The sequence below is a fragment of the Phlebotomus papatasi genome, chromosome 1, assembly GCF_024763615.1.
Source record: "Phlebotomus papatasi isolate M1 chromosome 1, Ppap_2.1, whole genome shotgun sequence".
Lineage (NCBI taxonomy): Eukaryota > Metazoa > Arthropoda > Insecta > Diptera > Psychodidae > Phlebotomus > Phlebotomus papatasi.
The window spans coordinates 8171917-8199380 of record NC_077222.1 but is presented as its reverse complement, the minus strand read 5'-3'; the positions used below and the strand labels follow the sequence as shown (position 1 = coordinate 8199380).

At 32.8% G+C, this 27464-nt stretch overlaps 1 protein-coding gene across 1 annotated transcript; it reads right to left on the bottom strand.

Moving 5' to 3' along the window:
• Positions 1-578: 578 nt before the first annotated feature.
• On the bottom strand, positions 579-26690 carry LOC129798676 (uncharacterized). The gene is made up of 3 exons (XM_055841947.1): positions 15422-26690; positions 982-1343; positions 579-866 (listed from the first exon to the last, which is right to left on the bottom strand). Exons 1-3 carry the CDS (start codon positions 15503-15505, stop codon positions 722-724), a joined length of 591 nt encoding a protein of 196 aa, XP_055697922.1. The 5' UTR covers positions 15506-26690; the 3' UTR covers positions 579-721.
• Positions 26691-27464: the final 774 nt, after the last annotated feature.

Genomic DNA, 27464 nt, shown 5'->3' with positions numbered 1-27464 from the left:
TTTTATAAGGAGTGTTTCTTGGAACCTTGTAGACTGTTCATCGTCTTCATTTTCTCTAAAATCATTTTGAATACAATATAAAATGAATAAAAATGTAGACATAGCTTTGGTGGCCTATTTTGGCCACCTTCATTCTCATAGTTCCTTGCCCTTCTAGAATTCTTTCAGAGTCTTTTTCACATCATTTCCTTCGTCTAAGTGACATGTTTTTGTTATTTTTTGCATTGTATAATCAGTAGAATATGCAAAAATCAAAAATTCGTAGAAATTTGAAGAACAAAAAAAGTGGCCAGAATTGCAAGCTGGTCGGAATTTGGTACACTTACCCTACACAATTTTTAAATAAATATCTTTCATCTTTATATAGGTCCTGTACAGGAACTGTTTAATTTTTTCTTCTTTTTCCTTCATTCTGGAATTTAGAATCTGTTTTAGAGGTTAAAGTGCTTAAAGTTATGCTTCTGTAATGTTGACTAAGTGATATATTGTTCTCTTTTTGAGTTTGAGCAATAAAATGTATTACAATTCGCCCAATTGATGAAGTGAATTCCCTGAGGCAGCACAATTGCATTAAATCCTCTCTCGCATTCGTGTTTAATAACTTAACTTCAAGTACAATTATCAATACCAATGATATGCATAATGTCATTGCAATGTCACATTAAATGCCAATAGCATCAAAATAACAAATAGCCAGCGTGCATAAATGATGGGATTGGCATCAGACTTGGTCTGCTGATAAATGCTGCTGTCTCCGTGAGCTATCGCCTTCTGTAATGGAATAGCGTCCGGCCAAGGAGGTCTCCACAGTGGCCTTTCCTTTGGGATTATATCGTGGTCCATCGCCAATTGGTTCAATTTCCTCTCTTTTTATTCCGGTGAAGGGAGAGGGCAGGGAAGGGTAATAGAGGAAGATAAGACGTGATTGTCGATGTTAGTTAGATGAAGAAAAAAAGAATTTGTCAAAAGAAGAAGTCTTACTTAATAACTCGATATCCATTCTCATCAGCTTCATAGTGGACTGTTCTCTTGAAGAAGCCATCACTGTAGGAATAGAGTCCTTTGAGCTTTAATCCATCCCGTTCTTCAACTCTCTCAATAGCATGGTCATTTATAGTATCTTGGACAGATTCACTGAAGGCATAGTGGGCACTTTTAGCCTCTTCCAGTTTTTCATTCGCATTCAATTCTCTATAAATGGGTTCATCACCCTCAACACTGATCACAGGAACTGGTATAAATCCTGATTGTTGTCGCGATGAAAGAAATTCTTGGTATTTTTCTGCCTCATCCACAAGAGTGCTCGATTGCAAATCACGCAAAAAGACTTCATCCAATTCCTCCTGGATTCACAACAGAAATTTAATTAACTATCAATGCAACATTAATAATCCCTCCTAAATATCGAAACTATTTATCTTTCCTCTGACCTCCCCTAATTGGACTGACCCCGATACTCATTCTAACTACAATCCCATTGAGAAACTCCCCCCAATGCTCCCTATTGTGTTATCATAGGTGTTTGAAAGGAAATCATATGGAAATAAATAGGAAAACTCCAATCAATCATTTTGGAGGTATTTTGGGTCACATAATTTACATAAATAGAGCACTGCCATAATTTTCCCCAATATATCCTATTATTGAGTAGCTCTTCCATATCCTGAATCATTGAATTCATATTTATGATCTTTCTATTAGTTGGTATTAGTAATGACTTTATCATAAATAAATCTAATTTATGTAATTTCGATTATAATGCAATCTCTCTTCACTCTCCTTGGAGTGTTTTCGTCTAGATAATTTGGGCCGAGGTGTGAAATTATTCATGAGAAATTTTCTGAGACATGAAATCGACCGGAGTCGTTAAGATATTGAGTCCATAGAGGTCTTTTCACTGGATTGGTATTTTCCATGAAACGTACAAACTTGATAACTAAACGATATTTTAGTTGGATTGCGTCGTTTTAACTCAATAACTGAAATTGATTTATCAAGGGGATTTTAAAAAAATATACATAGATAATTTTTTTGTCAAATTTATAGTGTGCTCTTTTTGTCTTAGTTTGCTTCAGAAAGATTTTTTTTTCAATTGATGCAGATTACTTATACAACCTCAGAAAGAGCATTTCCACCGTTTGGATCTGGAGGTTGGACACCAATGGTAAGACGGCGATGGACGCAAGCATTGCTTTCTGACAATTTTTTATATCTTAATACATGTATCTTTTTTTGCTTTCAAGAGCGCCAGCTCAAAAGCATTGTTAATATTAATAATAAATAGTTTCTTTGTAGGCAATATTCTGCAAAATTTAACTCTAGTTTGGAAAATCAAAATCAAAAGAGAACATCTTTTTCCTGAACATTTTTTAGCACTTCATTGTTTTTAAGTGCTTCTACATTATCGACTTTTTTCTGTTGCTTCTTGTCACGATTGTTTGGTCGTTTTAGAAGACGGCAAGGACTGGAAAGAACAGGAACCAACACAAAGAAAAGTCGATAATTCAGAAGCACTTGAGAACAGTTAAGTGCTAAAAGAAATGTTCAAGAGAAAGACTTCCTCTTTTAATTTTTCATTGTAATATGTAGCACCATCATGCCCTTATCATACAATTCGCATGAAAATTTAACAACATGTTTTTTTTAGCACTTTTTAGCACTGTCTCGACTGTTTCCCGGTCCTTGCTATGTTCTAAAACCACTAAATAGTCGTGACAGAAACCAGAAAAGTAAATAAAGCAGAAAAAGATAAGAACAGTGAAGTCCTAAAAAATGCATGTTCATGAACATATTCATTAGCACTTCATTGTTTTTATGTTTTTCTGTTTTATTTACTTTTCTGGTCTGTGTCACGACTGTTCAGTTCAGTGATTTTAGAACACTGCGAGGACTGGGAAACAGTCGAGAGAGTACTAAAAAACATGTTCATTTTTCATTATGAATAGCATCATTATTCTGGAAACATATGCCAATTACTTGTAATTTTCAGCAGCATAATTTTACTTATTTACAAAAAAAAAATTAAAGTGAAAAAAAGTTTAATTTTTATTATAAAGCACTAATGAACTGGCAGGGTAAATTGGGGTAATTTCGAATACGGTCTAAATTTCAATTTCTTGCAAGACTAAATTTTAACAGAGAATTTAATTTTAATAACAGTCTTATCATTTAGGCTTTTTTGTGTTTAAGACAAAAAATGTATTCACATTGATTATAAAAAAAAATCCACAACAACTGAGAGTGTAACTTTTTTCAGTAGAATAATTTCATTAATCGCGATTATATTTTTCCATTGGAAAATACAAGTAGTTAGGGTATGTGCCAAATTTCGGCCGGCTTGCAATTTCGGCAACTTTTTTTGTTGATCAAAATTATAGAATTTTGAGAAACACGAAAAACTGGCTAAAATTTGTTACAGTCCTATTAAGAACTCTTCAAGCTACATTTTAAAAATATGCACAAAATGCTAAATTTTGGAAGTATCAATGAGAAAATTAATGTTGTGTTCTTGAGAGAAAAAAATTAATATTTTGAATCTTCCCATTATGCGTGATAAGATAAATATTTAAGCGTTATGGTTTCAACACAGTAGAGCAATTTAAGTCCATATTGTAGCGTAGGGAATTTTTCTTGAATATGAACATAAATCTCTAATGTGTAGAGGCCGTTAAAAGTATTTAAAACGGTTTTAAGGTTTCCTTCCTTTGTATTTTCTGATAAAAAATTTTAAGTAGAAAGTGACAAGTTTCTTGATTGTTTTAAGCTAACATGTATCATTCTTCACAGTAACATAGTTAAAATGGAAATGACAATCGTTTCAAAGTTTTCTTTAATTTTAAAGTCGATTGCGAAAACGTTTTGAATTCAAAAACCATAACAGAGCATTTGTGAAGCGTTATGCCCTAGACACACTTACGACTAAAGTCCAGAAGCGATTAAGCTAGTTCATAGCCAAGTCACTTCCTGACACACCATAAATAAGGCTTAGCATTCACTGGTATCCACAAAACATAACTTTCCTGGTTTTTTATGCAGATATTTCTACTAAAATGCACAAATACTGACTAAATGTGACTAAAATGACTAGATGTGACTAAAATATTATAGGGTAAATGTGTCAAATTTCGGCATAGTTGCATGCAAGCGCCAAAGTCTCAAGTTTGAATTGTAATGTCTTTAACTGTGTTATCACACTTGCACATTAAAATTTTAATGTGATTCACATTAATTGTCGCTGGTGAGAGTCCAAATGTGTAATTTGTGTATTTGTATAATTTTATATTCAAAATTTTATCTATTTGTTGATAAAAAGGTAGACTTGGCCCGCAAAATTTGATATAAATTGATTTATAGCATTAATGCGAAAAATTAATGCGATTTTTTCTTTAATTTTTTAATGTGAAAAATATTTATGCTTTGGGAAAATTTAAACTTATTTTTGCACGCCAAGTCCACTTCTTTATCAATAAATAGAAAAACCCCAAATATTAAGTGACTCAAAGACACAAATAACATATCGACCACTCAGAATATAAGTCGAACAACTCGATTTTTTACAAAAATCGCTTTATTCGCTTTTTGGATAATTCTTTATAATTTCTACCTTCCCTGTGAATATTATTTTTGAAAGATATTTATTTTCAAAGTTATAGAGATTTTAAATCTCAAAAATCCTATACTCTGCATGTAAAATCTCAGCTTCAAATCGCTTTCCTGTAAAATTTGCCTACTGCAAGTTGTTCGTTTCTTATTCTGAGTGGTCGATATTTGGACGCTCACAAGCGACAATTAATGTGAATCACATTAAAATTTTAATGTGCAAGTGTGATAACGCCATAATAGAAATTGATTTTTTTCATTTCTTCTACTTTAGGAGTGTTGCTTAGAACCTTGTAGACAGTTTATCGTCTTTATTTACTTTAAAATCGTTCTTAATATATTTTAAAATGAATAAAAATGTGGACATAGCTTTGGTGCCCTATTTCGGCCACCTTCATTCTCATAGTTCCTTGCCCTTCGGGAATTTTTCCAATGTCTTTTTCACGTCATCTCGTTTGTCAAAGCTACATTTTTTGTTATTCTTTTGCATTGTATAATCTCTAGAGTATGTAAAAACTAAAAAAATCATGGAAATTCGAGGAACAAAAAACGTGGCCGAAATTGCACGCTGGCCGGAATTTGGCACACTTACCCTATAGGATTAACAGTTTAATTAAATGTGGATTATGATTAAGTTGGAAAATTTAACAAGATGAAATGAAGAGTAAAATGCTTCTTTAGGCAATGTATAGTGAACTTATGTTGCTTAATCCCGACTTGATTTAGTATTCTGCAACAGTCTCTCCATCTCCATGATTTGTGATCTCAATGGCTGAGTCATTATGCAAAGTACAAGAGAGCATTTAACGACAATTAATGGCAAAAACTCGTTTGAATAACTATTTCACAAGTAGCTTTTTCAGTTGACCATCGCACGAGGTAACAATGTGTGAGAGATTGTGGCATTCATCCCATCCACATTCACAACTTTTTCTTCCTGACCCCATCCAAGCTTCAAGTTGTAAATTCAAAAAGACGCACTCCACTGCTCTCAGTTCCATTTCAGATTTCAGTGCAAGAGGAATTCCCAGCATTTGCCATTTTAGCACAATAATTGCTGGGCTATAACATAGAACATTTTTGGGTGAAAAGTTGACTTGTGCAATTTTCACGCCTTTCCTCCAACTCCCCCCCTCCATTCATCTCCTTTTTAACAAAGTACGACATCCGAGAAAGAGGTTCATTACAATAGGAGCAATAAGAGCTGAAAATTTTCGGGTAAGTTAATCACAAGCTGGTTACACTCTTACAACCGAATTGAGGGGGAGACAAGAGAGAGTACATTTGCTGGAGTGATTTTCACAAATGTAATCTACCCACAATTCTGCAGAAAATTGATGGGGAGGGAGGGAGCTATGTGGGGCGCATCTCCTGTGCAAAGTGGAACTTTATTTATGAAGATTATTTATCGTAGGCAAAATGGAAATTAAAATAATTTGCTTGTGTCTGGTGCTTCTGATGTTGGTGTCTGGCGGTTCAGCAGGAGGTAAGAGTGATAAATTTCATTGTTATAACCCCCCCCCCCATAGAGTTTCTTGTTCTAAACACTGCAGAATTTAATTAAGTCCTCCCCGTTAATTGACTTCTCAACTTTCATTCCTGCGGACTTGGTGAATAGTCAGCAACGATTGCCCACTCTCATCCCAAATGTCCTCATGCAGTCCCAAATGCAAGGATGATTCCGAATGTTCAACATTGGGTGGTAAATGTTGCCCAAATTTGTGCAATACTCGCTCATGTGTCCTACCAGGATCAGCTGGTTCACGTGGTTCCTCCAGCGGAGGATACAAGGGCGGCAGCAGTGGAGCCACCGGAACATATTGTGGCAATGTTAAGTGCAATTCCGGAGAGAAATGTAGCTTCGATAAATCTTCCAAGCGCGAAAAATGTGTCCGTGGATAAATTCACACAAAGCCACCAATGGCAAAGAGCAAATGAGCAGTAAAAATTAAATTTGGTCAGTGAAACGTTGAAATTTGATCAATAAATCGTTCTGGTAAATCTCTTTTCTTTCTCTCTCTCTCTTTCTCAAACATTTTGCGTATGTCTATCTCATTCCTTTACATGCTTCTTCTTCTTCTCTTGAACATCAAAACAAATTGAATTTAGTTCAGTCCAATTTCGAGTGCGATTTTGGTTTCAGTAAATTTTCTTGATCTTAAAGGTATGCCGAAACTACCGGAGTCATGAAATTCGAACGGTAATGACCTCGGTACACGATTCTGATCAGGAAAATTCCTTGAAATCAAAATTCACATATTTTTTATCATCCTTTCGAACACTTCTTCTTCTCCTTTTGAAGATCAAAACAAATTGAATTTCGTTCAGTCCAATTTCAGGCGCGAAAGAGTATGATAGACAAGTAAAAAGCGTTTTGGAAGAAAGAAGATGTGAATTTTGGTTTCAGGAAATTTTCTTGATTTTAAAGGCATGCCGGAACTACCGGAATCATGAATCGGTAATGACCTCGGTGCACCATTCTGACCAGGAAAATTCCTTGCAATTAACATTCACCTATTTTCTATCATTCATTCGAACACTTCTTCTTTTTCTCTTGAACATCAAAACAAATCGAATTTAGTTCAGAAGAATTTCGAGTGCGAAAGAGTATGATAGACAAGTAAAAAGCGTTTCGGAAGGAAGAAGATGTGAATTTTGGTTTCAGGATATTTTATTGATCTTAATGGCGATGGCACACCTTTTAGATCAGGAAATTTTCTAGTCGAAATTCACGTTCCTTTCTTTTTCAAGCATTTTGCATATGACTATCAGACTCTTTCGGACTCTTCTTCTTTTAAACATCGCACCAAATTCAAATTTAGTTCAATCGAATTTTGAGTACGAAAGAAGATAGACATACGCAAAACATTCGAGAGGGAAAAGTATGATAATTTTAATTTCATGAAATTTTCCCGATCTAAAAGGTGTGCCGGAGACTTAAAGGTATTCCAAAACTGCCGGAGTTATTGAAATTCGATCGGTAATGACCTCGGTACAGCATTCTGATCAGGAAAATTCCTTGAAATCAAAATTCAAATATTTTTTTTTATCATTCTTTCCAACACTTCTTCTTCTTCTCTTGAATATCAAAGCAAATTGAATTTAGTTCAGTCCAATTTCAGTTGCGATAGGCATATAGATAGTGTGATACACATATGAAAAACGTTTGGGAAACAAATGTGAATTTTGGCTTCAAGAAATTTTCTTGATCTTAAAAGTATGCCGAAACTGCCAGAGGAGTCATTGAAATTCGATCAGTAATATCCCTAGTACACCATTTATATCAGAAAAATGTTTTGAAAACAAAATCCACATCCTTTATTTCCAAAACCTTTTGTAAGTGTCTGTCCTGGTCTTCACTCTACTTTCTTTTCTAATTATCAAAACAAATTGAATTTAGTTCAGTCCAAATTTGAGTGCAGAAGAATGTGATAGACATATGCAAAACGTTTGAGAAAAAAGGGATTTCAATTTTGATTTCATGAAATTTCCCTGATCCAAATGACGTACCGGGTTGGTGAACTTCCTAACATCAAAATTTACATTCATTTTTTTCTCGAACGTTTTGCAAATGTCTGTCTTAGTCTTTCATATTTTGCTTCTTCTTCTTATAAATATCAAAACAAATTTAATTTAGTTTAATCAATATTTCAGTGCTGAAGACTATGACAGACAAGAGAAAAAGGTTTGAGAAGGAAGCAGATATAAATTTTAATTTCAGGAAATTTTTCTGATCTAAAAGGTATGCTTGAGCTGCCGGAACTGTTGGAATTTGGTCAGTAATGGCCTCGGTTCGTCATTTTGGTCAAGAAAATTTCCTGAATTGAAATGAATTGAACTGAAATTTAAATGTTTCGCAAATGTCCGTTCTACTCTTTCGTACTTCTTGTCTCCTTTTGATCAGCAAAACAAATTCAATTTAGTTCACTCAAAATTTAAGTGTCAAAGTATGTGATAGACATGTGAAAAACTTTGCAGAAGGAAATATATCTGAATTTTGATATCATGACATTTTCTTCATTCAAAAAGGTAGGTTGGAGTCATTAAAATTCGGCCAGTAAATATGTTTAATTTGGCTAGAAAGGGCTCCGGTATGCCATGTACGTCAGAAAATTTCTTTAAATCAAAATTCACATCCTTGTTTCTTTTATAGCTCTTGCACACCTTTTAGATCAGGAAAATTTCATGTAATCGAAATTGACAGTGCTTTTTTTCTCAAACGTTTTGCATCTCACTGTCTTACTCTTTTGGACTCTTCTTCTTCCTTTAAACATCACAACAAATTGAATTTAGCCCAGTCGAATTTCGAATGTGAAAGAATGAGATAGTCATACGCAAAACGTGAGAAAGTAAGGGATGTGAATTTTGATTTCACGAAATTTTCCTGATCTAAAAGGTGTGCCAAAGCCATTGGTATTTGCTTTTTTCTTTCGTACACTTCTTCTTCTTTTGGACATCGCAGCACAACAAATTCAATTTAATTCAATCCAAATTTGAGGTTGAAAGGGTGTGATAGACATGTGAAAAATATTTGAAGAGAAAGTAAATCTGAATTTTGATTTCGTAAAATTTTCCTGATCTCAAAAAGTGGGTTGGAGCCACTTAAATTTGGATGGTAAAAAGTTGAAAATTGACCGGTAGTGGACTCAGTGTATAATTTAGATCAAGAAAATTTCGTAACATCAAAATTTGTATTCTTTAGTTTCTAAAACGTTTTGCAAGTGTTTCTTTTGCTCTTTCGTACTGTTCCTCTTCTTTTCAATATTACAACAAATCCAATTTAGTTCAGTCGAATTTTAGTGTCAAAAAGTGGGATAGAGATATGCAAAACTTTGAGAAACAGATTTGAATTTTGATTTAATGAATTTTTTATGATCTAAACGATATGCCGGACCTTCCGGAGACAACTAAAATATAGCCAAAAATGAGTTTGGTATACCATTTAGATCAGAAAAATTTCGTGGAATCAAAATTCTAGTCCTTTTCTTTCTAAAACTTTTTACAAGTCTCTGTCTCACTCTTTCTTCTTCTTCTTCTTCTTCGTTTGAACATCACAACAAATTCAATTTAGTTCAATTTAGCGAAACATTTAAGAGAGCGGTTTACGAATTTTTAAAAATACATTGAAGAAATAAAATATTGAATTTTGATAAATAAAAATTTTAAATAAATTATTTTTCACAAATATAAAAACCTCTTACAAATGTGAAAATTTCCATGGTTTCTAAATTCTAATTTAAATTCTGCTTTAAATTTAATTTTTGCCGACCAAATTTGATTTTTTACTGTTCATTTGTACAGTGCCACCGAAGATATTCTATACTGATTGTGTGACTCTACCTTTGTATACAAGAACAATTTAAAATAATAATCCCATGAAATTATACCATTTAAAGCGTTTCCGGTGACTTTTTCTTTCCACTTTTTGTTTAATGAATTTTGTTTGACCAAAAAGCAGGTAATTGGAATTAAAAGAGTATCACGTACAATAGATGAGTCAATTTATCAACCAATAATCACAGATGAAACAGGAAACTTTTTTTTGGTAATGTACACCACATAATCATTATATTTATTATTGCTCAATATTTGTTACCGTCTACCTTGTAGCCCTTATCTCCTTAGAGATTTCTTGGAATTTTGATATAGTAATCCCTTTTGTCGTATAACTCTTTCCATTTAATGATTTAAAATAAGCTCATCGACAACTGAAATTACTCATTAGGGACAAATGGAACAAAAATATCTGGTTTAATGACAGCTAAATGGTTGAAAATTTTATATTAATTAATTATTTTTTTGATGGTTTATCATTTATATTTAATTATGGTGTAAATGCGAATATGATTCACCGGATTTACCAAATGACCATCCACAGAAAACGTGAATGGCTTTTAAAATAAACTAAATAATATATGTACACGTCAATGATCCCGTGAATATTATTACTGCGGCACAGTTGTAGGGTTCAGTAACTTCTAGGCTTTTATAAAAAAAAATTTAATCAGGCCAACGTAAAATATAGCAGGAAAATGCTTGGAAACAAAAGACTTTAAATATTTATGAGAATTACCTACCAAAATACTGCTCAATCTCTTGCAGCTTTTTATAGATTACCTATTATTGATCAAGTCTCTGAATATTTTGTTTTTTTTTTATTTTTCATTATTCTTCGACATTTTCTACACGACAGAAAGCACAATTGTTAATACTAAACAGAAAGGAATTTTTGTTATTTTGTGTTTTAGACTAACATAATATTTTAGAAGAAACTTACAATAAAATTATGACATTTAATTAGGGCAAAGTACTCTCTCTGCGAACGTTCATACCTTCGAATAACGTGAATTTTCTTTTAGTTTTCCTAAGAGACTTACACATTTCTATTAAATATTATTTGGCTTATCAACAAATTGTTGATAATTCCGTGATAATTTAGTGTAAATCTCTTACGAAAAACAAAAGAAATTCTCGAAGGCATGAACGTTCGAAGGGACAGCACTTTCCCATACACTTAACAAAATTTTAAATTGAAACGTAAAGAAGATATCTCATGCATAAGTAAAACAGCATTGTTATTTGAATTGTTCTTTGTTCCATCACGTCCAGCAAATTAAATGCATTTTTTTAATTAGAGAAAAAATAAGAGACATCTAATTGCTTTCATTAGTCTTTAGTTTAGAGAGAATGCTCCCGAGGGAGCAATAAATTATTAAATTGTTTTGTTCATTTGTTGCATTTTTATGTTGTTCATTTCTTGAATTACTAAACTGACGTGATTATGTTATTGCGTTAACGAGTCACACTTTCCAAGGGGTGATTCATTTAGAGAAACCTGTGGCATTTACCTGAGGAATATGTTTCGTGAAATCTCAGAATCAAACCATGGTACCGAAGAAGCATTTTTTCACATTATTGTCTTGTGTAGTTCTCCAAATGAGGCATTATATTATATAGGCATTATATAGAACCAAAATACTCATAGTCTGCTTATAGCCTTCTTAGTACTGTGACTTAGTACTGTGACTACTAAAAGTAAATTGACTCGCTCTTAAGTTGTTTAAGAGTTTCTACAGGAATATAAACACAAAATTTTCATTATAAGCTTTTTAAAAATGTATTAAGAGGCTTGCCAAAGTCTTGGTTCCGTTCCATAAGATTATATAAGATTATATAAGATTCTAAGATTAATTAGGTTTATTTCTGATTAATTAATGTTCTAGCTTCTAACGGGATGTTGGGTAATTTCTCTTTGACATACCTTCGAATCGGTACAGTATAAACCTCAACCGAAGAGGCCTTTTAAATCAGGAAAGTTATTACTGAACCTAAGGAATGGGTAACAGTTTTTAGTGTGATATTTCATTAACTTTTACAACTTTGCGCTAAAAAACGACAATTTGTGCAAATAGAAAGCGATTTACCTTTTGCTTTAAGACAGTTTTGGAGAATCAAACTCCGTTTGTGAGCACACAGGTTCGCGAATATTTTGTTTAATGTTTTGTTTTTGCGAACATTCGCTTGGTATTCATAAACGGTTTTTAGATTCGTCAGCGAGTCTGAAAGCGTAGAGCTCTTAAGGCAATCACGTAAATGAGCACCTTGGCCTCCAGAGGTTTCTCCTGAACATCCTGAACCTTCAGCGTTCTTTCTAACGATTTATTTCCCTATCGACGATTCAACATAAACTAATTCTCAATACTAATCTCGAAGGGATAACTCATAGGCCAACACTGGGAACGCTCTTAGGAGAAAAGAGCACCACTCTGAGAGACATCTATGATGTAAAATACCTACGGGGGCTTAACCGTTAGGGAAAAGCTAATGCTAACACAGTCATCAGACCTAAGGTTTATCCAAACGGCTTAACTTTTATGATTTGTTATCATTCAAGATTTTTGGGATAATTGTGTCTTAGGATTGAGCATTAAGGGCAAATGATCCAGGACCCAGGATATTCTAAAGAAACAAAAAAATCTGGCTAAACCTTTAATCTTCAGACCTCTTTAACCCATTCCTTACCATGGTATTATACATCATACACAAATTAAGTGACTTTAGATGATTTATTCCTGGGCAAATTTTATCATAATTGCTGTCGGGAATGGATTTTTAGTAACTTTAGTCCTTCAATTACTTGAGAAAAGTAGTCCGACAGAGATGAAAATAGAGTTTGTTATTGTTTTCTTGCTTCGCGGAAGGTCATGCAAAATTTTGACTCAAAATGGCAAACGGAAAATACGATATCCCGTCGAATTTGTTGAAATTTACCTCCATCCTCTTTCCTGATTTGAATTCTAGTTGCCAATTTGTTTTCTTGGATAGTTACACTATCTAAATCAATAGAGTTTGTAATGAATTAATGTACAGAATTTAAATTTATTGACCGTTAGAAGTGTGTTTGACAGGGGCTTATACCGTCCCCAAAATAGATAAAAATTCTTTTTTTTTTTTAAATCATCTATTAATCTGTATGAATCTAATTCTAAAATATGAACATTCTATCTCAAGTAGGGTGGAATCACCAGTTCTCGCCAGTGCCCCACTTCTCGCCACTTACATTGAAATCGCTATTTTTCGCAATTTATGAAATAAATGAGTCGCAATTTTTTTGTATTGTTTCTGCTTCTACGCATAGAATCGAAAAATAATAATTATTCGTTTTGGATTCACGATTTTGATCACTTTTTAGAGCAATATTTTAAGCAAGTGCATCGAATCCAACATCTCTTACCAAATGTACTAAGTGTCGTCAAATTTTCATCAGGCCAAAAATACCTATTTGGGTAAATAATTTGTCTATTGAATATTTAATTGCACTTGTGGAATACATAAAATTTGTATTTAGTCAATTAATATTTCATTTTATATTATTTTTGAATAAAAATGAGGCATGGCGAGAAGTGGTAATATTCTGGAATTGATTTTACCACCTGTCGCCATATCTTTTCAATAGGCGACGCTAACTTCACTTCGTACATTCTCAGTTGTCAAATCTGCATTGTTTACTTTCTGCATAAGCCCCATAATTTGATTTCTCAAATAAAAGTGAAGAAAAATCATTTAAAGAGAGTAATAATAAAGTGATCACAAGGAAAGAGAAATGGTGAATGTATTCTTTTCATAGCATTGCCTAAAATAACCGAGTGTGGTTCTTTTCAAGTGGGTGGCGAGAAGTGGTTACAAATTTTACAAAACTGGCGAAAAGTGGTAAAAAGTGGCGACGAAATGGTTATTTTTGCATTATTAATAAAAATCAGTTTTTTAAGTAGTCCAAAGTTATGTTCTAGGATTATTGTTTTCACGTATCTAGAGCCAATACATCTAAGTAACTTTGTGTCAAATTTGACTTATTTTGTAACAAGGATTCAAAAGTTATGATTAAATTAATTTAATGTTTTCCTAAACATGGCGATAGCCGATTATTCCACCCTATTTCTAGTACATTGACTGAATGGGTTAAACGGGCTTCAGACTTAAGGCTTTGCCCTAATTTCTTATCAATCACGATTTTTTTGGAAAAAAATTAACTTAGGATTGGATTATTAAAGATAAATTACGTATATTAGGTTCTCGAAAAGCAGTCAAATTACTCGCTATTTAATTTAAGGTTTAGAGATCTTCGGGAAATGGACTAGTCTGAATACCGCCTTAGGATTGGATGTTAAAAGCAAATAATTCATCGAATATTGAAAAATCACTAAATTGCCTTTGCTTAGAATTTCAAGATAGGAACAGGGCTAAACTTTTGGTCTGAAGCCGGTGTTACATGAGCTTCAGACTCAACGTCTATATATACGGCTTACCTTCTCCGACTTCTGATCAAGTAAGATTTTTGGAAAATTTTTGATTTAGGATTGTATATCCATTCGATTTTGAAAAAGCCAGTTTAGGATTTCACGATAATCAAGAAATATCCTATCCCTTTAGTCCGTATCACGAATAGCTTTATGAAGTAATTTTAAAGTTTGTGAATCTTTTTTTTTGTAGGTATTCTCGGGAGTACTTTTCAACTATTCTAAAGTGGTTTTCGGACTAGAGGATTAGCGCAGTTCCCGAAGTTATCGAAGGTCTCGCGATCCTAAATAGTGAGCAATTTTATTGCTTTTTGAGAACCTAGCAGGTCAATCATCTTTAATAATCCAATTCTAAGTTAAATTTATCCAAAAAAAAATCGTGATTGATAAAAAATTAGAGCAGTTGAGCCATATGACTAAGCTTTAGGTTCGAAGCTCGTATAAGGTCCCTAAATGATTTATCGAACAATTGCCAAGACATTTTCCATATGAGTCACCCCTTACACTGAGAAAAAAAAGAGGATGCAATTAACTTTTTTTCGTCATAACTTTTTGGGTGTAAAAATATATTAACATTTTTTAATGTTAATTTTACACCCTTTAAGGATAAAATCAACATGAAAGAAGGGTAACTTTAACCCATAATACACATAAAAGGGTAATATTTACACATTTTTTGGATCAATACTGCAGGGTAAAATTAACATTTCCGGAATGTTATTTTAACTTTTTCGGATTTCTCTCACTCTGAATGTAGCGAAATGTAAGAAACCTTTATAGGGTTTCGCGTAATCCTTGTCAATGAGGGATATGAATGAGCTACCCCTTCGACACTTTCAATAAAACATCAAGCCCCATTTATGCTTTTTTTCTTCTCAAAGCTTCATTTTGTGTTTGGAAGTAAAAAAAAGAAACACAAAATCCGCTTCAACGAGCAATCAATTACACGCTTTGACATTGTTATTGAAGTATGAATGACAAAAATAATAGCACAAAAAAATATATAAAATGATGTTATCACTCACCGGATAATTCTCCCGGATTGTCTGGCCAAATCCCCGATGGACACGCAGAAGGATTGATATGGCAAAAAGATAGAAAATGTGCATTTTTTTCACAACTTTGTACACTTTTTCCTCTGAAATATCCAAAATAAACAGGGTTATAGTTTTCTTAAAACACTTTTTTCCCGCATTTATGTCTCTTCACACGCTTTGCCCTTATTTATATTCATACGGATGAAGTGGAGAGAGAGTAAATGGGTGGGAGGTGATAAGAGAAAATTGAACTTGAGGGAATAATGGGGGGTTGAAGGGGGTTTTATTGTGAAATGTAAAATGCAAAATCATCACTTTCTCACCGGATATTCAAATTGCCAAACATTTACTCAATTTTCCATTTGATTTCCCAACTCCAAGACCCTTTTCTTAGCTCTCACTTGAACATTTCTGCATCTCTTGTAAACATTTTGGAGCACCCGAAAAAAGTAACAATTTCGCTTTCATTTTAACAATTTTATATTGTAAAAAAATATTATACATGTGTTAATTAAAAATTAATTTTTGGCCGAATTGTCGTTGCAACAAATAAATGTCAAGTATCGTAAAATTAAATGAGTAGTTTTTTGTCTATTTTTTTTTTAATCTTTTTCTTTTAAAAAACTACTGAAAAATTCATGATTAATACGAATAGAAAAAACTCATAGAAAAAATTATTTACACATTCACTCGAGTAAAATATGCCTATATAATTTCATTATTTTTCTTTTTTACTATTTTAGTCTTTCATTTCTTTTGTTTTGACTTGAAAGAATTCTCTCTACGAAACGCTTCAGCACTATTGTTATTCATCTCTTTTTCTGCCTAAATTACATTCTTTGGGCATTTGGAAATGTTTACACTTATTACTTATTTACTGGTTTTATTTACTGAGAAAATATTCAATTATTCGACATCTTGTTCTCGAACTTTCTTCTAAATTAATTTAATTAATAGTATACACAGAAAGAAAACGTTGGAGGTATTTTCTACAAAATAGTTCTTTTTTTTCTATCTGATAAATCATAAAAATCTCATTTTTTAAAGCAGAGTTGTTTGTTAAAAGTTTGTCAAAAGATTGTTCTTCCGAAAATATGACATAAGTTTTGTCAAATCAGCAAAAATCTATTCTTTTGACAATCTATTTATTACATAGCGTTGTGAACCTATTTTTCAGAGTTAATACCCTGAAGGGAAAAGTTTGTAATAATGTTTGTTAAAAGTTTGATAATTGAAGTTCCTTTAATATACAAATTAATTAAGTTTTGTCAAAGGAGAATGATCAAAAGTATATGGGCGCTGGTCCCGGAATCGCCACAAACGAGAGTAGGCGCATTTTGTAGGTACTGATATAAGATTGAAAAATTGCCGGGACCCAGGACCATAAACGCCGGGAGTCCTTGTAAAAATGCCTTTATCCTTTCGATAAATCGCTGTTTTGACAACGAATTACGCAAGAACGGCTAAAGTGATCTTGATGAAATTCGGTATAGGGTCACTGTATGACTTAAAGTTTTTGTCCATGCATATCACCCCCTCCCCCCACCCTCCATTCTGATAGCCCCCATACAAAATGGGGGCGCTTTACCTTATAACTCCTTTCTAAGAGGAGGTAGAAAGCTGAAATTCGACAAGGGAACAAAGCTTAGGGAAGACTTTTCAACCATGTATAATATCTCCCTCCTCTGTCACCCTATCTGGTAGAAATCATATAAAATGAGAGCATTTCACTTTATAACTCCTTTCCGACAAAAGATAGGAAGTTGAAATACAGCATGGGAACAAGGCTTAAAGAAGACTTTTTAACCATACTGACCAAACTCTTTCTCCATCACCCCTTCTGGTAGCCCCCATACAAAATAAGATTATTTTACCTTATAACTCCTTTCTAAGAGGAGGCAGAAAGCTGTAATTCGACTAGATGTCTATAAATGCATATAAAATCTAGAAAATTATTGTTAACTTTATTAGGTATTCATTTTTTTTCATTCTTTTACAAACCAACTACTTCTTCTCAGAAAGGAGGTCAAAATGCTCTCATTTTGTATAGGATTACTAGAAGGGGTGGTGGAGGAGCGGGTTAATATGCATGGTTGAAAAGTCTTCCATAAGTTTTGTTCCCTTGTTGAATATCAGCTTTCTACATCGTCTTAGAAAGGAGTTATAAGGTAAAGTGCCCCCATTTTGTATAAGGGCTACCAGAACGGAGGGTGGAGGGAGGGGGTGGTATGCATAAATATAAAGTTTAAAACATACAGTGACCCTATACCGAATTTCATCAAGATCACTTTAGCAGTTCTTGTATAATTCGTAGTCAGAACAACGATTTTTCGGAAGGATAAAGGTATTTTTTACAAGGACTCCCAGCGTTTATCGTCCTGCGTCCCGGCATTTTTTTAACCTTATATTAGTATTTTCAAAATGCGCCTACTCTAATGTTTGTATGAGGATGGACCAGCGCCCATATACTTTTGATCATTCTTCATCATTGTAAAAATAGTTTTTATGCTCTAGAACTGTTCCTCCATGGTTTAGAACATTGATCCCAGAACAAAAGTTGTTACCTATACTAATGTCTATCCAATGACATAGGTCCCGTTCGTGGCGATTCCGGGACCGGATTTGACCATTCTCCTTTGTGACCAATAAAACTTTTCGGCTTTAGATTAGATAAAACTTATTCTAAATTGTTATTTGTAAAGCTCCTAAAATTCTATTAGATAAATTTGTAACAAATATGCTCAAAACCTGAAAACAAAGTGTGTAATTTCAAATTTTGAACTAGAGGTTGATTAAATAAATCTATCATTGTATTGTTTCTTGTAACCTTACCATTTACTCTTGAAATGTAGATCAAATAATAAGAAAGATAATTTCTATTACTTTTTTTTAAGTAAAATGTACTAAATCGAGCACTTTAAACTTTTGAATTTAACCTGAAACGGTCTGGTAATCCGAATATGCCAGCCATTGAGGATCTAGCATGCAAGGGAATGGAGTTGAATAGGATAACCTCGTCGACAAAAATAGTTCGCGATAGCTGCATAGACTAAGCTCTCGGCACCTACACAGTAAAAAATAATTACTACGATTATCGCGTGTAATGGGAGAGCATCGATAATTGTAGTAAATTTGCAACGATTATCGTAGTTAGCAAAGTTGAAAAGCAAACAAGTTGAATTTTCGAAGTTGAAAAGCAAACTACACTGGTAAAAATAAAAGGGTCAAATTGACCCTTTTCAAAAGAATGGATCGTATTTGACCCTTTGAAAGGTTCACTTTTGTATCTCTTGAAATTTCGTATGCACATTTATCACGAATAATCATGTTTTATTGTAAACTTATTACTGATATCATATTTCTTTCATCTGAGCGAACACCAAAGATCACTTTTTCATTGTTTTTTTATTCGTTTATTCCGGAATTAAATAGATGTCAAAACCGTGACCCTTTCGAAGGGTACCTGGTGACCCTTTCAAAGAGTCAAATATGATCCATCCTTTGGAAAAGGGTCAATTTGACCCTTTTATTTTTACCAGTGTAAGTTGAATTGTCCTTCAACAATTGTACTGAAATTACACAAAATATAAAAAGAAGAAGAATGAGTTCAAACGAAATTAGTTGAAAGTTGAACTTTTTGCTGCGATAATCGATTGAAAAATTACTACGAAAATCGAATTGATTCCATTACACGCGATAATCGTAGCAATATTCAATCAGACGTTGAATGAAGTTTATGCCATTTTGTTGCTTCATTTTATTACTATTATAGTAATTATTACTACTATTTATTGCATTTGGGCCATTATCGAGGGTTGAATTTTACTAGTTCTGCAATTTAATTGATTCCTTTTCAATTGAAAGTTGATTTTTTCAATGGTTGTTATTCGAAATTTCAACCAGTTCAATTCAACTAATAGAATTCAACTAGCCAATTTCATCTCTTTTTTACTGTGTAGATTACCCTCACCTTAGCCGATATCCTGGGAATCAGAAGTGAGGCTAAGTAACGCTCCCCCCTTACACGAAAAAGAAATGGAACCGTTCCCTGACGGAGGACTTATGGGAGATTATAACTCACCAGGAATAGAATGTTTCGGTGCCCAGAGATATGGTCCAAGGGCGCAGCTTGTAAACATACCTAACACAATTGTTGAAGGTCATCGTCAAGCGCGTTAGTGTTCCACAGTGGCTCTGTTCAGAAACAACCTTTCGAAGAGAAAATACCTCTCCCAAGCCAAGCCAAACCTATTCGAAAATCTATCGGAAGCCCAAAGTGCAAGTTCACGTATTCGCCGTTTTAGCGTTGATTATTCTGCTATTTCAAATTTCGGTAATCATGACACTTCAATTGTCAATAATGTCAACAACTCTAGAGGGGCAATTCACGAAATACAGTGCCCGCTTTGTAATCCGGATGGATTTTTTTGAATTTTTTCAACGTCTCGAAAATATAATACAAGATCTTTTTTGTAGAATTAGAATAAAACTTTTAAAAAAGATTAAAAAGACATAATTGGAGAAGTCTATTCTATTATACTTCATTTATTAAACAAAAACATCACAGAATAGTTCATTTTCATTGCTGAACACGCATGAATACATAACCTCAGAAGTATTTTAAATGTAACCGTCGAGAACTTGTTCGGATTAAGGCGATCCGGATTAGAAAGCGGGCACTGTGTCCAGGAAAAATTGACGGGACGGCGAATATGGCGGAGACATATTTGTTGCGGAGAAAAGCGAAATAACCCTCAATCAGGGGTATGACGTTTCCTATGTTTTCCATATGTTTCTAGTGTGCCGAAAAAGTTTTGAGTTTAGTAGTTGTTTTCTATCATTGTAGAATAAATTAGCAAATAATATTATACAAAATAAAAGTCAATTTAATATTGAATAGGCAACCAAAAACCCCAAATTTGCAAGCTACGTAGTTTTGAAGATATATCGTGAAATGTGTTCGAAAACAGGGAAAATTTACACTTAAAACCGGTCGCATTTTTCAGAGCTAATATCACCAACCTGTCCTAAATAATGCATTTTTCAGTCCGTTTTTATTCGCCGAAAAGCAGGCAAAACGCATTTGACAGGTTATTTATTAAGAAGCGTATTTAAAATTGGCAAATATGAACTGCCTCAACTTACCCAAAACATATTTTTTCAGAACGCAGGGACTATTTAAACTTTAAAAAAAATTTAAAACCCACTAATTTCTTACAATTTTTATGCCTGGGCATCTTTATTTAAATTAAATAATGAAAATAAATAATATTTTTATAAGATTTTGGTAAAGAAATCGTACCCTCCGGTCTCGAGTTGGAGGGTGAAATTATCTGGATACATTCCGAAATTCCAGCAGGTACAAGACCTGAAACCTTGTATACCCTCCATTTTTAGCAAGGAGATTCACCTTTAAAGGGATGCTGAAATTCGCTTCACAGAAAACAGACAGTAACCAGTCAAAATTTTGTCTGGATACTTTCGTGAATTGCCCCTCAGAAGTCTAAGGTGCGAGTTCACATATTCGCCGCTTTCTTAGATTTCGAATTTTTGCTATTCTCGACATTTCAATCATCAACAACGGTGCGTACACCTTTGTCGCAAAAAGTGAATTTTTACATAGTTTTTGTGAAATTTCAGGATGGCAGAACGTTTTAATTGCAATATCCATCAAATAAATGTCCTTTTTATAATCTTGCTCAATTTTGTGAAATTTAGCAGTTTAATAATTCGAACTTCGAACGGTTTTTTAGGTAAGTTCTGTCTGATATATAATTGAATCGGCACAGAAAAAACCTCAACCGGAGAGTGCTCTCAAATCGGGAAGGTTATTACTGAACGAGAGGAATTAGGACCAAGCGTGTATTCAACGGCATGATCTCGCGAAAAGCGCTGGAACATACGGAGAGTATGTTCTCTCTGTGATTTCTATAAGAACCATGAACCCTGATCGGAGAAGGTGAACGATAAATTAGGGTTGCTTTATTTCCTGATATATTTTTTGGAGAAAATTCATTGCGCATTTCTCCGATAAATATAACCCATTACTGAACAAATTTCGACATCGAATTTTCGAAGTCAAAGCCAAATCGCTCCAGAGGCTCCAGAGTGCTTATTTCTTTATCAATTTGATTGAATTTAGAGTTTTTGGAAAGGTTTTAAAATTTCTAACCGGACTATACCGGACTCAATAGATAGTGAATCGATAAAACATCTGCAAATGATTTTTTTTTCAATTTTTTGGTTTATTTTGAAAATTATTCCAACGATTTTTTGTTATTTTCGAATACGATTTACCCGGTCAAATTGACTAGTTTAAAATTAACACATATTTAAACGGTACAATGTCACTATCAAACTTTATCAAACTTTAACGCGGTTTGTCATTTGACCGAAAAACGATCAAAAAACCGTTGATAGGTTTAGTGTTAAAGTGTCACAGGGAAGATTTGGTTTCTATACGCCAATGGCCTCAGTGGAATCCGTCTATCTTCATCTTTCTCCTTCAATGTCAATTAAACAAGGGCTCTCCGAAATTTGGGTGATTGGAACGTAAAAAATGAAATATAATGCCTCCAACACACCTTTTGGATCAGGAAAATTTCATAAAGTCAAAATTCACATATCTTTCTTCCTCTAAATATTTGCATATGTATATCTTACTCTTTCGTACTCTACTTCTTCTTTTGAACATCAGACTAAATTAAATTTGGTTCTGTCCAATTTTGAGACCAAAAGAGTGGGATAGGCTTATGCAAATCTTCTGAGAGAGAAAGAGTTACGAATTTAATTTCATGAAATTTTACCGATCTAAAAAGTGTGCCGAATGCAGAAAAAACTATGCAAGGGTGATTTTGTGGTTTTCTCGTGTGTTTGACAGTTGTCACCCGGATATCAGATAATCATATTAAGGTTACTTAGATGTAATAGGTCCGGCACACATTTTAGATCAGGAAAATTTCATGAAGTCGAAATTCGAATCCCTTTCTTTCTTACATGCTTTGCATATGTCTACTTCGTTCTCTTGCACTCTTCTTCTTCTTTTAATTATCACACCAACTTCAATTTAGCTCAATCGAATTTGGTATGCGAAAGAATGAGACAGTCATATGCAAAACATGTGAAAAAGAAAGGGATGTGAATTTCGACTTCATGAAATTTTCCTGATCTAAAAGGTGTGTCAGAGCCATAAAGAATGCTATTCTTAGCCAATTTTCGATTCGAATTTATATGATTAATTTCAGATAGTAAAATAAAAAAATGCCATTTTGTTGAAAATACTATCAACGCATTTTTTCTGTGTTTTACCGAAAATAACAAGCCTATAACGCAGAAATCACAATAAACGATTTTGTGTCTTAAATTCTTTTGTGTTTAATAATAATAATAAGAAACGGCCTCATTTTCTTTCAGTATTTTTAAATATTTTATAATTAGTTATTCCCCCGCCCTTAATATTTCATTTATTCTTCGTATGTTTTTTTCTGGTAATCGAAGTTTTAATGTTTGATTTGCCTTTGCTTATGATGACACGACTAGTATTTTTGTTCAATAAAGACGTGATGTCAATGTCAAAGTTTGTTTATTTTCTAATATTTTTAATAAATATCAAAAAATAAATAAATTTTGCTAATTTTTTTTGCAAGTTTTCAACTGGAGAGTGTAAAGTTTATACCGGCAGTATTCACAATTAAAGGTTATGTTATTTTGAGGTTTTTGTTTGACATAACCTAACATTTCAAAGCATCCTAACCTCTTTTTTTATTTGTAAATCCTGCAGAAATAACAAAATTCCGCGTGGTTATTGAACAAAATATTAGTCCTCAGTTGTCATCAATTTTACTTTTTATTAATCCATTCACATAGATTTACTTTAGTGATATGTTGATCATTTTACTTAATTTGCTTTCTTGTTTCAATTGTGATAATTTTTCTATTACTTCATAGAATAGTTTCTTATTCATGTTTTTTTCTCACCGTTGCCACCTTTTAAAGATTATATCGTTATATACTTAGTTACTGGGTTTAGAATTACAATAAAATTCGCTCAAAATCGGTATTTAATTTTTCACATGAAATACACAAAAAATTTCCCCTTTTTTTTACTGTGTAGCAGAATATTTTTTTATTAGGTATGCAGATTTGTTATTCTATTACTATTTCATTCAATTATTTACTATGTTCTGTTGGAATTTGAGTCAATCCTTTCCATCTCCTCTATATTGCTCATTTTACGTGTTAGTCCACTTCAATCCTTTTCCCTCCTTTTTTTTCATTAGTTATATTGAGAAAGTATAAATCATAAAATCAATCTCAATACACACATACATCTATAGATTTATTGAAGTTTAGTTAGCTGAGATTTTTTTTTTCATTTAATATTTATGTCCATTATTCACATTCAGATTAATCTCTCAAAATTTTAGTCTTCACTTTTCTGTCACATATAAATTATTCTACAAAATTATAATATTCTACTTCTGCTCTGAATTATCTACTTTTCAAAGTTTGATTACTTCCAACTTCATTTTTTTTATCCCAATAAAAACCTACTCCGCAATTCTACTTAAAAAAGAATTTTTGTTTTTTTAAATTTTTTTTGCTAAAAAATACATGAATACAAAATTGTTTGCTTCCACAATATTAATTTTTTTTACGAAATATCAATAATTTTATACAATTGTAAAAAATCTCACTAATTGATAATTTACTTCTTCCACTAATTGTATCAATTTACAGTGATATTTTTTTCATCCAAAAAAATTGACTGGTTTATTATTGTTTTGTTGTTTACAGATTATCTCTTTCCAAACATTTTTATAACAATATTTTGTGTAAAAAAATGATTTAAATACGAATAATTGTAAATTAATTCTTTGGATTACATTTGACTACTGTTGATAATATTAGGATAGTAGCACCATTTAATGCTATGCTCTATGCAAACATTGGGGGCAACTTTCAATTGGGCAGCTTTGAAATTAAGCTTCTCCTATTTTTAAATGAAGCTGGACCATATGCTCAGCGCACATTAATTTTTGTTTGTAAACATGTTTTAAAAATTTTCTATGAGAGTGAGAGAGATGACTAGATTTAGTTCTCTTTCACTCTCACTGAAATATCAAAAACATATTTACGAAACAAAAGGCATTGTGCGTTGGGCATTATCCTGATACAGTTTATATCCACAAATCAATCAATTTAAAAAGTAGGAGAAAAAAATTTAAATCTGCCCCAATTCAAACGTGCCCCACTTCCCTTTTTTAAGTAGTGGTACTATCCTAGATTTTCACATATTTTTTTCAATTTCATATTTAATGGGAAAGTTTCACTAAAATTTTTGAATAAGTTTTTCCAGAAACGCATTCTTGTTTTGAGAATAACTTGGCATAGGGTGGCGACATTACTTGTGGCCCCTGTCTTTACTTATGACCTCCACGCAAAAAACTTTATGTGTTTAAATAGTATATTGCATGTTTTTTGGTTTTTGGAATCGTTTTCTGACAAAAAATGCGACGTGGCCATAAGTAGAGACAGGCCACAAGTAATGCCGTCACCCTAACTCAAGAACGCTCATTAATGACCAGCGCACAATAACTTTTGTTTGTAAATATGTTTTCAAACATGTGAGCGAGATGACTAGATATAGATCTCACTCACTCTCATTGAAATGTCAAAAATATGTTTACAAAACAAAAGTTATTGTGCGCCGGGCATAATTATTGAAATAATTACTAACAATGTCTTAAAGAATTTATTAACAAAATAGGTTATATTGTTAAGAATAGCACTATAATAGACCACGCTGCTTTTGTAGTTTCTTAAAAAAAAATAGAAAGATGTAGGGGAAAGTACTCTACCTTCGAACGTTCATGCCTTAGGGTAAGTGTGCCAAATTTCGGCATAGTTGCATATAAGCACCGAAATGCAATATTTTTAATTCATATTGATATTTTTTGTTACTTCCTTTTCGGGACAGTTGGGTGGAACCTTGAAAACTAGTTTGTCATCTTTGTTTTTTTTAAATCACTTCATAAAATATTGAAAAATTAATAGTAATATAAACATTGCTTTGGGTAGTATTCCGGCCACTTTGAGTGAAATTCCGGCCACCTTGTTTGTGACCATCTTTTGTGGCGCAACAGATAGAAAATTTCAAAACGTCATGAAACGATTTCAATATTTAGTTTAATACGTTTATATGACCCACAAGCCCTGAGATCATTCATATAATTTGTCCTGAAGAGTAGCATCTCAAATTTACGCGCAGATTCACGTAGAATTTTGCCTTTCCTGAACTCTTCCAAGGCCTTTTCCACATCATCTCTTTCATAGAACCGACGGTTTTTTTCTCTGGACATTGTAAAACTCAGAAATTGAAAAAAAAAAACACAAAATGAATAAGAAATTGAGGAAAGCAAAAGATGTTGCCGGAATAAGCAACACTACATCACCAAAGAAACGCTCACGAAGTACATACTTTTTTACGCGAAATACAGACTCCAGCTGAGAAATTCTACCCGAAATTTTAAGATTGATTCATTATTAACATAACCAGAAACAATCTTTAATGAAAACTAATCAATTTTCATGAAAGACACCGAAGACCTTTGACCTTTGACCTTTTGCACTTCACCACAAATTGTATGCTAGAAACACAATCGATCTGTCACATTTTTTGTAGACTCTTTCCACACTGAGTTTTTACACAACGCAATTTAAATTCAAATTATATCTAAAATTTAACGGTCTTTGTGTTAATACATCCTAAAATGAATAAATATTTGAAAGCAAAATGAATTCATTGACCATTCGAAGATTACATATATAATTTTAATTAATTTATTTCCATGGCCCAAATTACACTCAAAGTGGCCGAAATTACAAGCTGGCCGAAATTTGGCACACTTCCGCTATATTTCTTTTACTTACACATTTCTAATAAATATTAGTTAGCTTATCATCATTTATTGACAATTACGTGATAATTATTTGTAAATCTCTTAGGAAAGCTAAAAGAAATTTACATTATTCTAAGGCATGAACGTTCAAAGGACGAGTACTTTCCCTACTCCTTTTAGTTGCATCAGGGATCTTTAGTCTTTTTTGGACGGGAAAACGAGAATATTTTTGCCAAAGCTTTCGACGCTATAATTCGCCTTCCTCAGTGGTGAAACCGTGATACTGTCCTGAATTTTGTCTCTTTTAACTTTTCTGCTCTTGATGAGGACGCACCGGGGAAACTTTTGATTTTTTTTTTGTAAAACACCTCTTTGGACATCAATTAAAGTCCAACAAAATTCCTAGTATCCCTGGTACATCCTAATTAAAAGTGTAGTTAGAAGAGACAAAATTCAAAAACAGAATCTTGGTTTTCACTATTGAGGAAGGTGTGTTGTAGTGTCGAAAACTTTGGAAGAAATCGTGTTTTCCTGTCCTGAAAGAATAGAGAGATCATCTTATTTCTTGTGATATTTTTCACGTTATGCCTTCTTCAGTTTTATATTTCATAATAACACTATGCAACACGGTTTTGCTAACGGAGATCTCACATGATACGTTTGATAGAGTCAAGTCCCCTGATTAAGAATAGCATTGAATAAACGAGCAGTAAAAAGTCAAATTTGGTCAGCAAAAAATTCGAAATGATCAGTAAAAAATAAAAAAAATGGTCAGTAAAAAATAAACAAATGGCAGCAAAAAGTTTAAAAAGATCAGTAAAAAATTAAAAAAGAGCAGTACTTTATTAAAAGCGGTCAGTAAAAAATGAAAAGTGGTAAGCAAAAAATTAAACATGATCAGTAAAAAGTAAAAAGTGATCAGTGAAAAATAAAACATGATCAGTAAAAAGTAAAAGATGATCAGTAAAAAACAATTTTATTTTTTACTGACCACTTTTAATTTTTTACTGACCCCTTTTAATTTTTTGCTGACCACTTTTTATTTTTTACTGCTCCTTTTTAATTTTTTGCTGACCACTTTTTATTTTTTACTGCTCATTTTTAATTTTTTACTGCTTTTTTTAAATTTT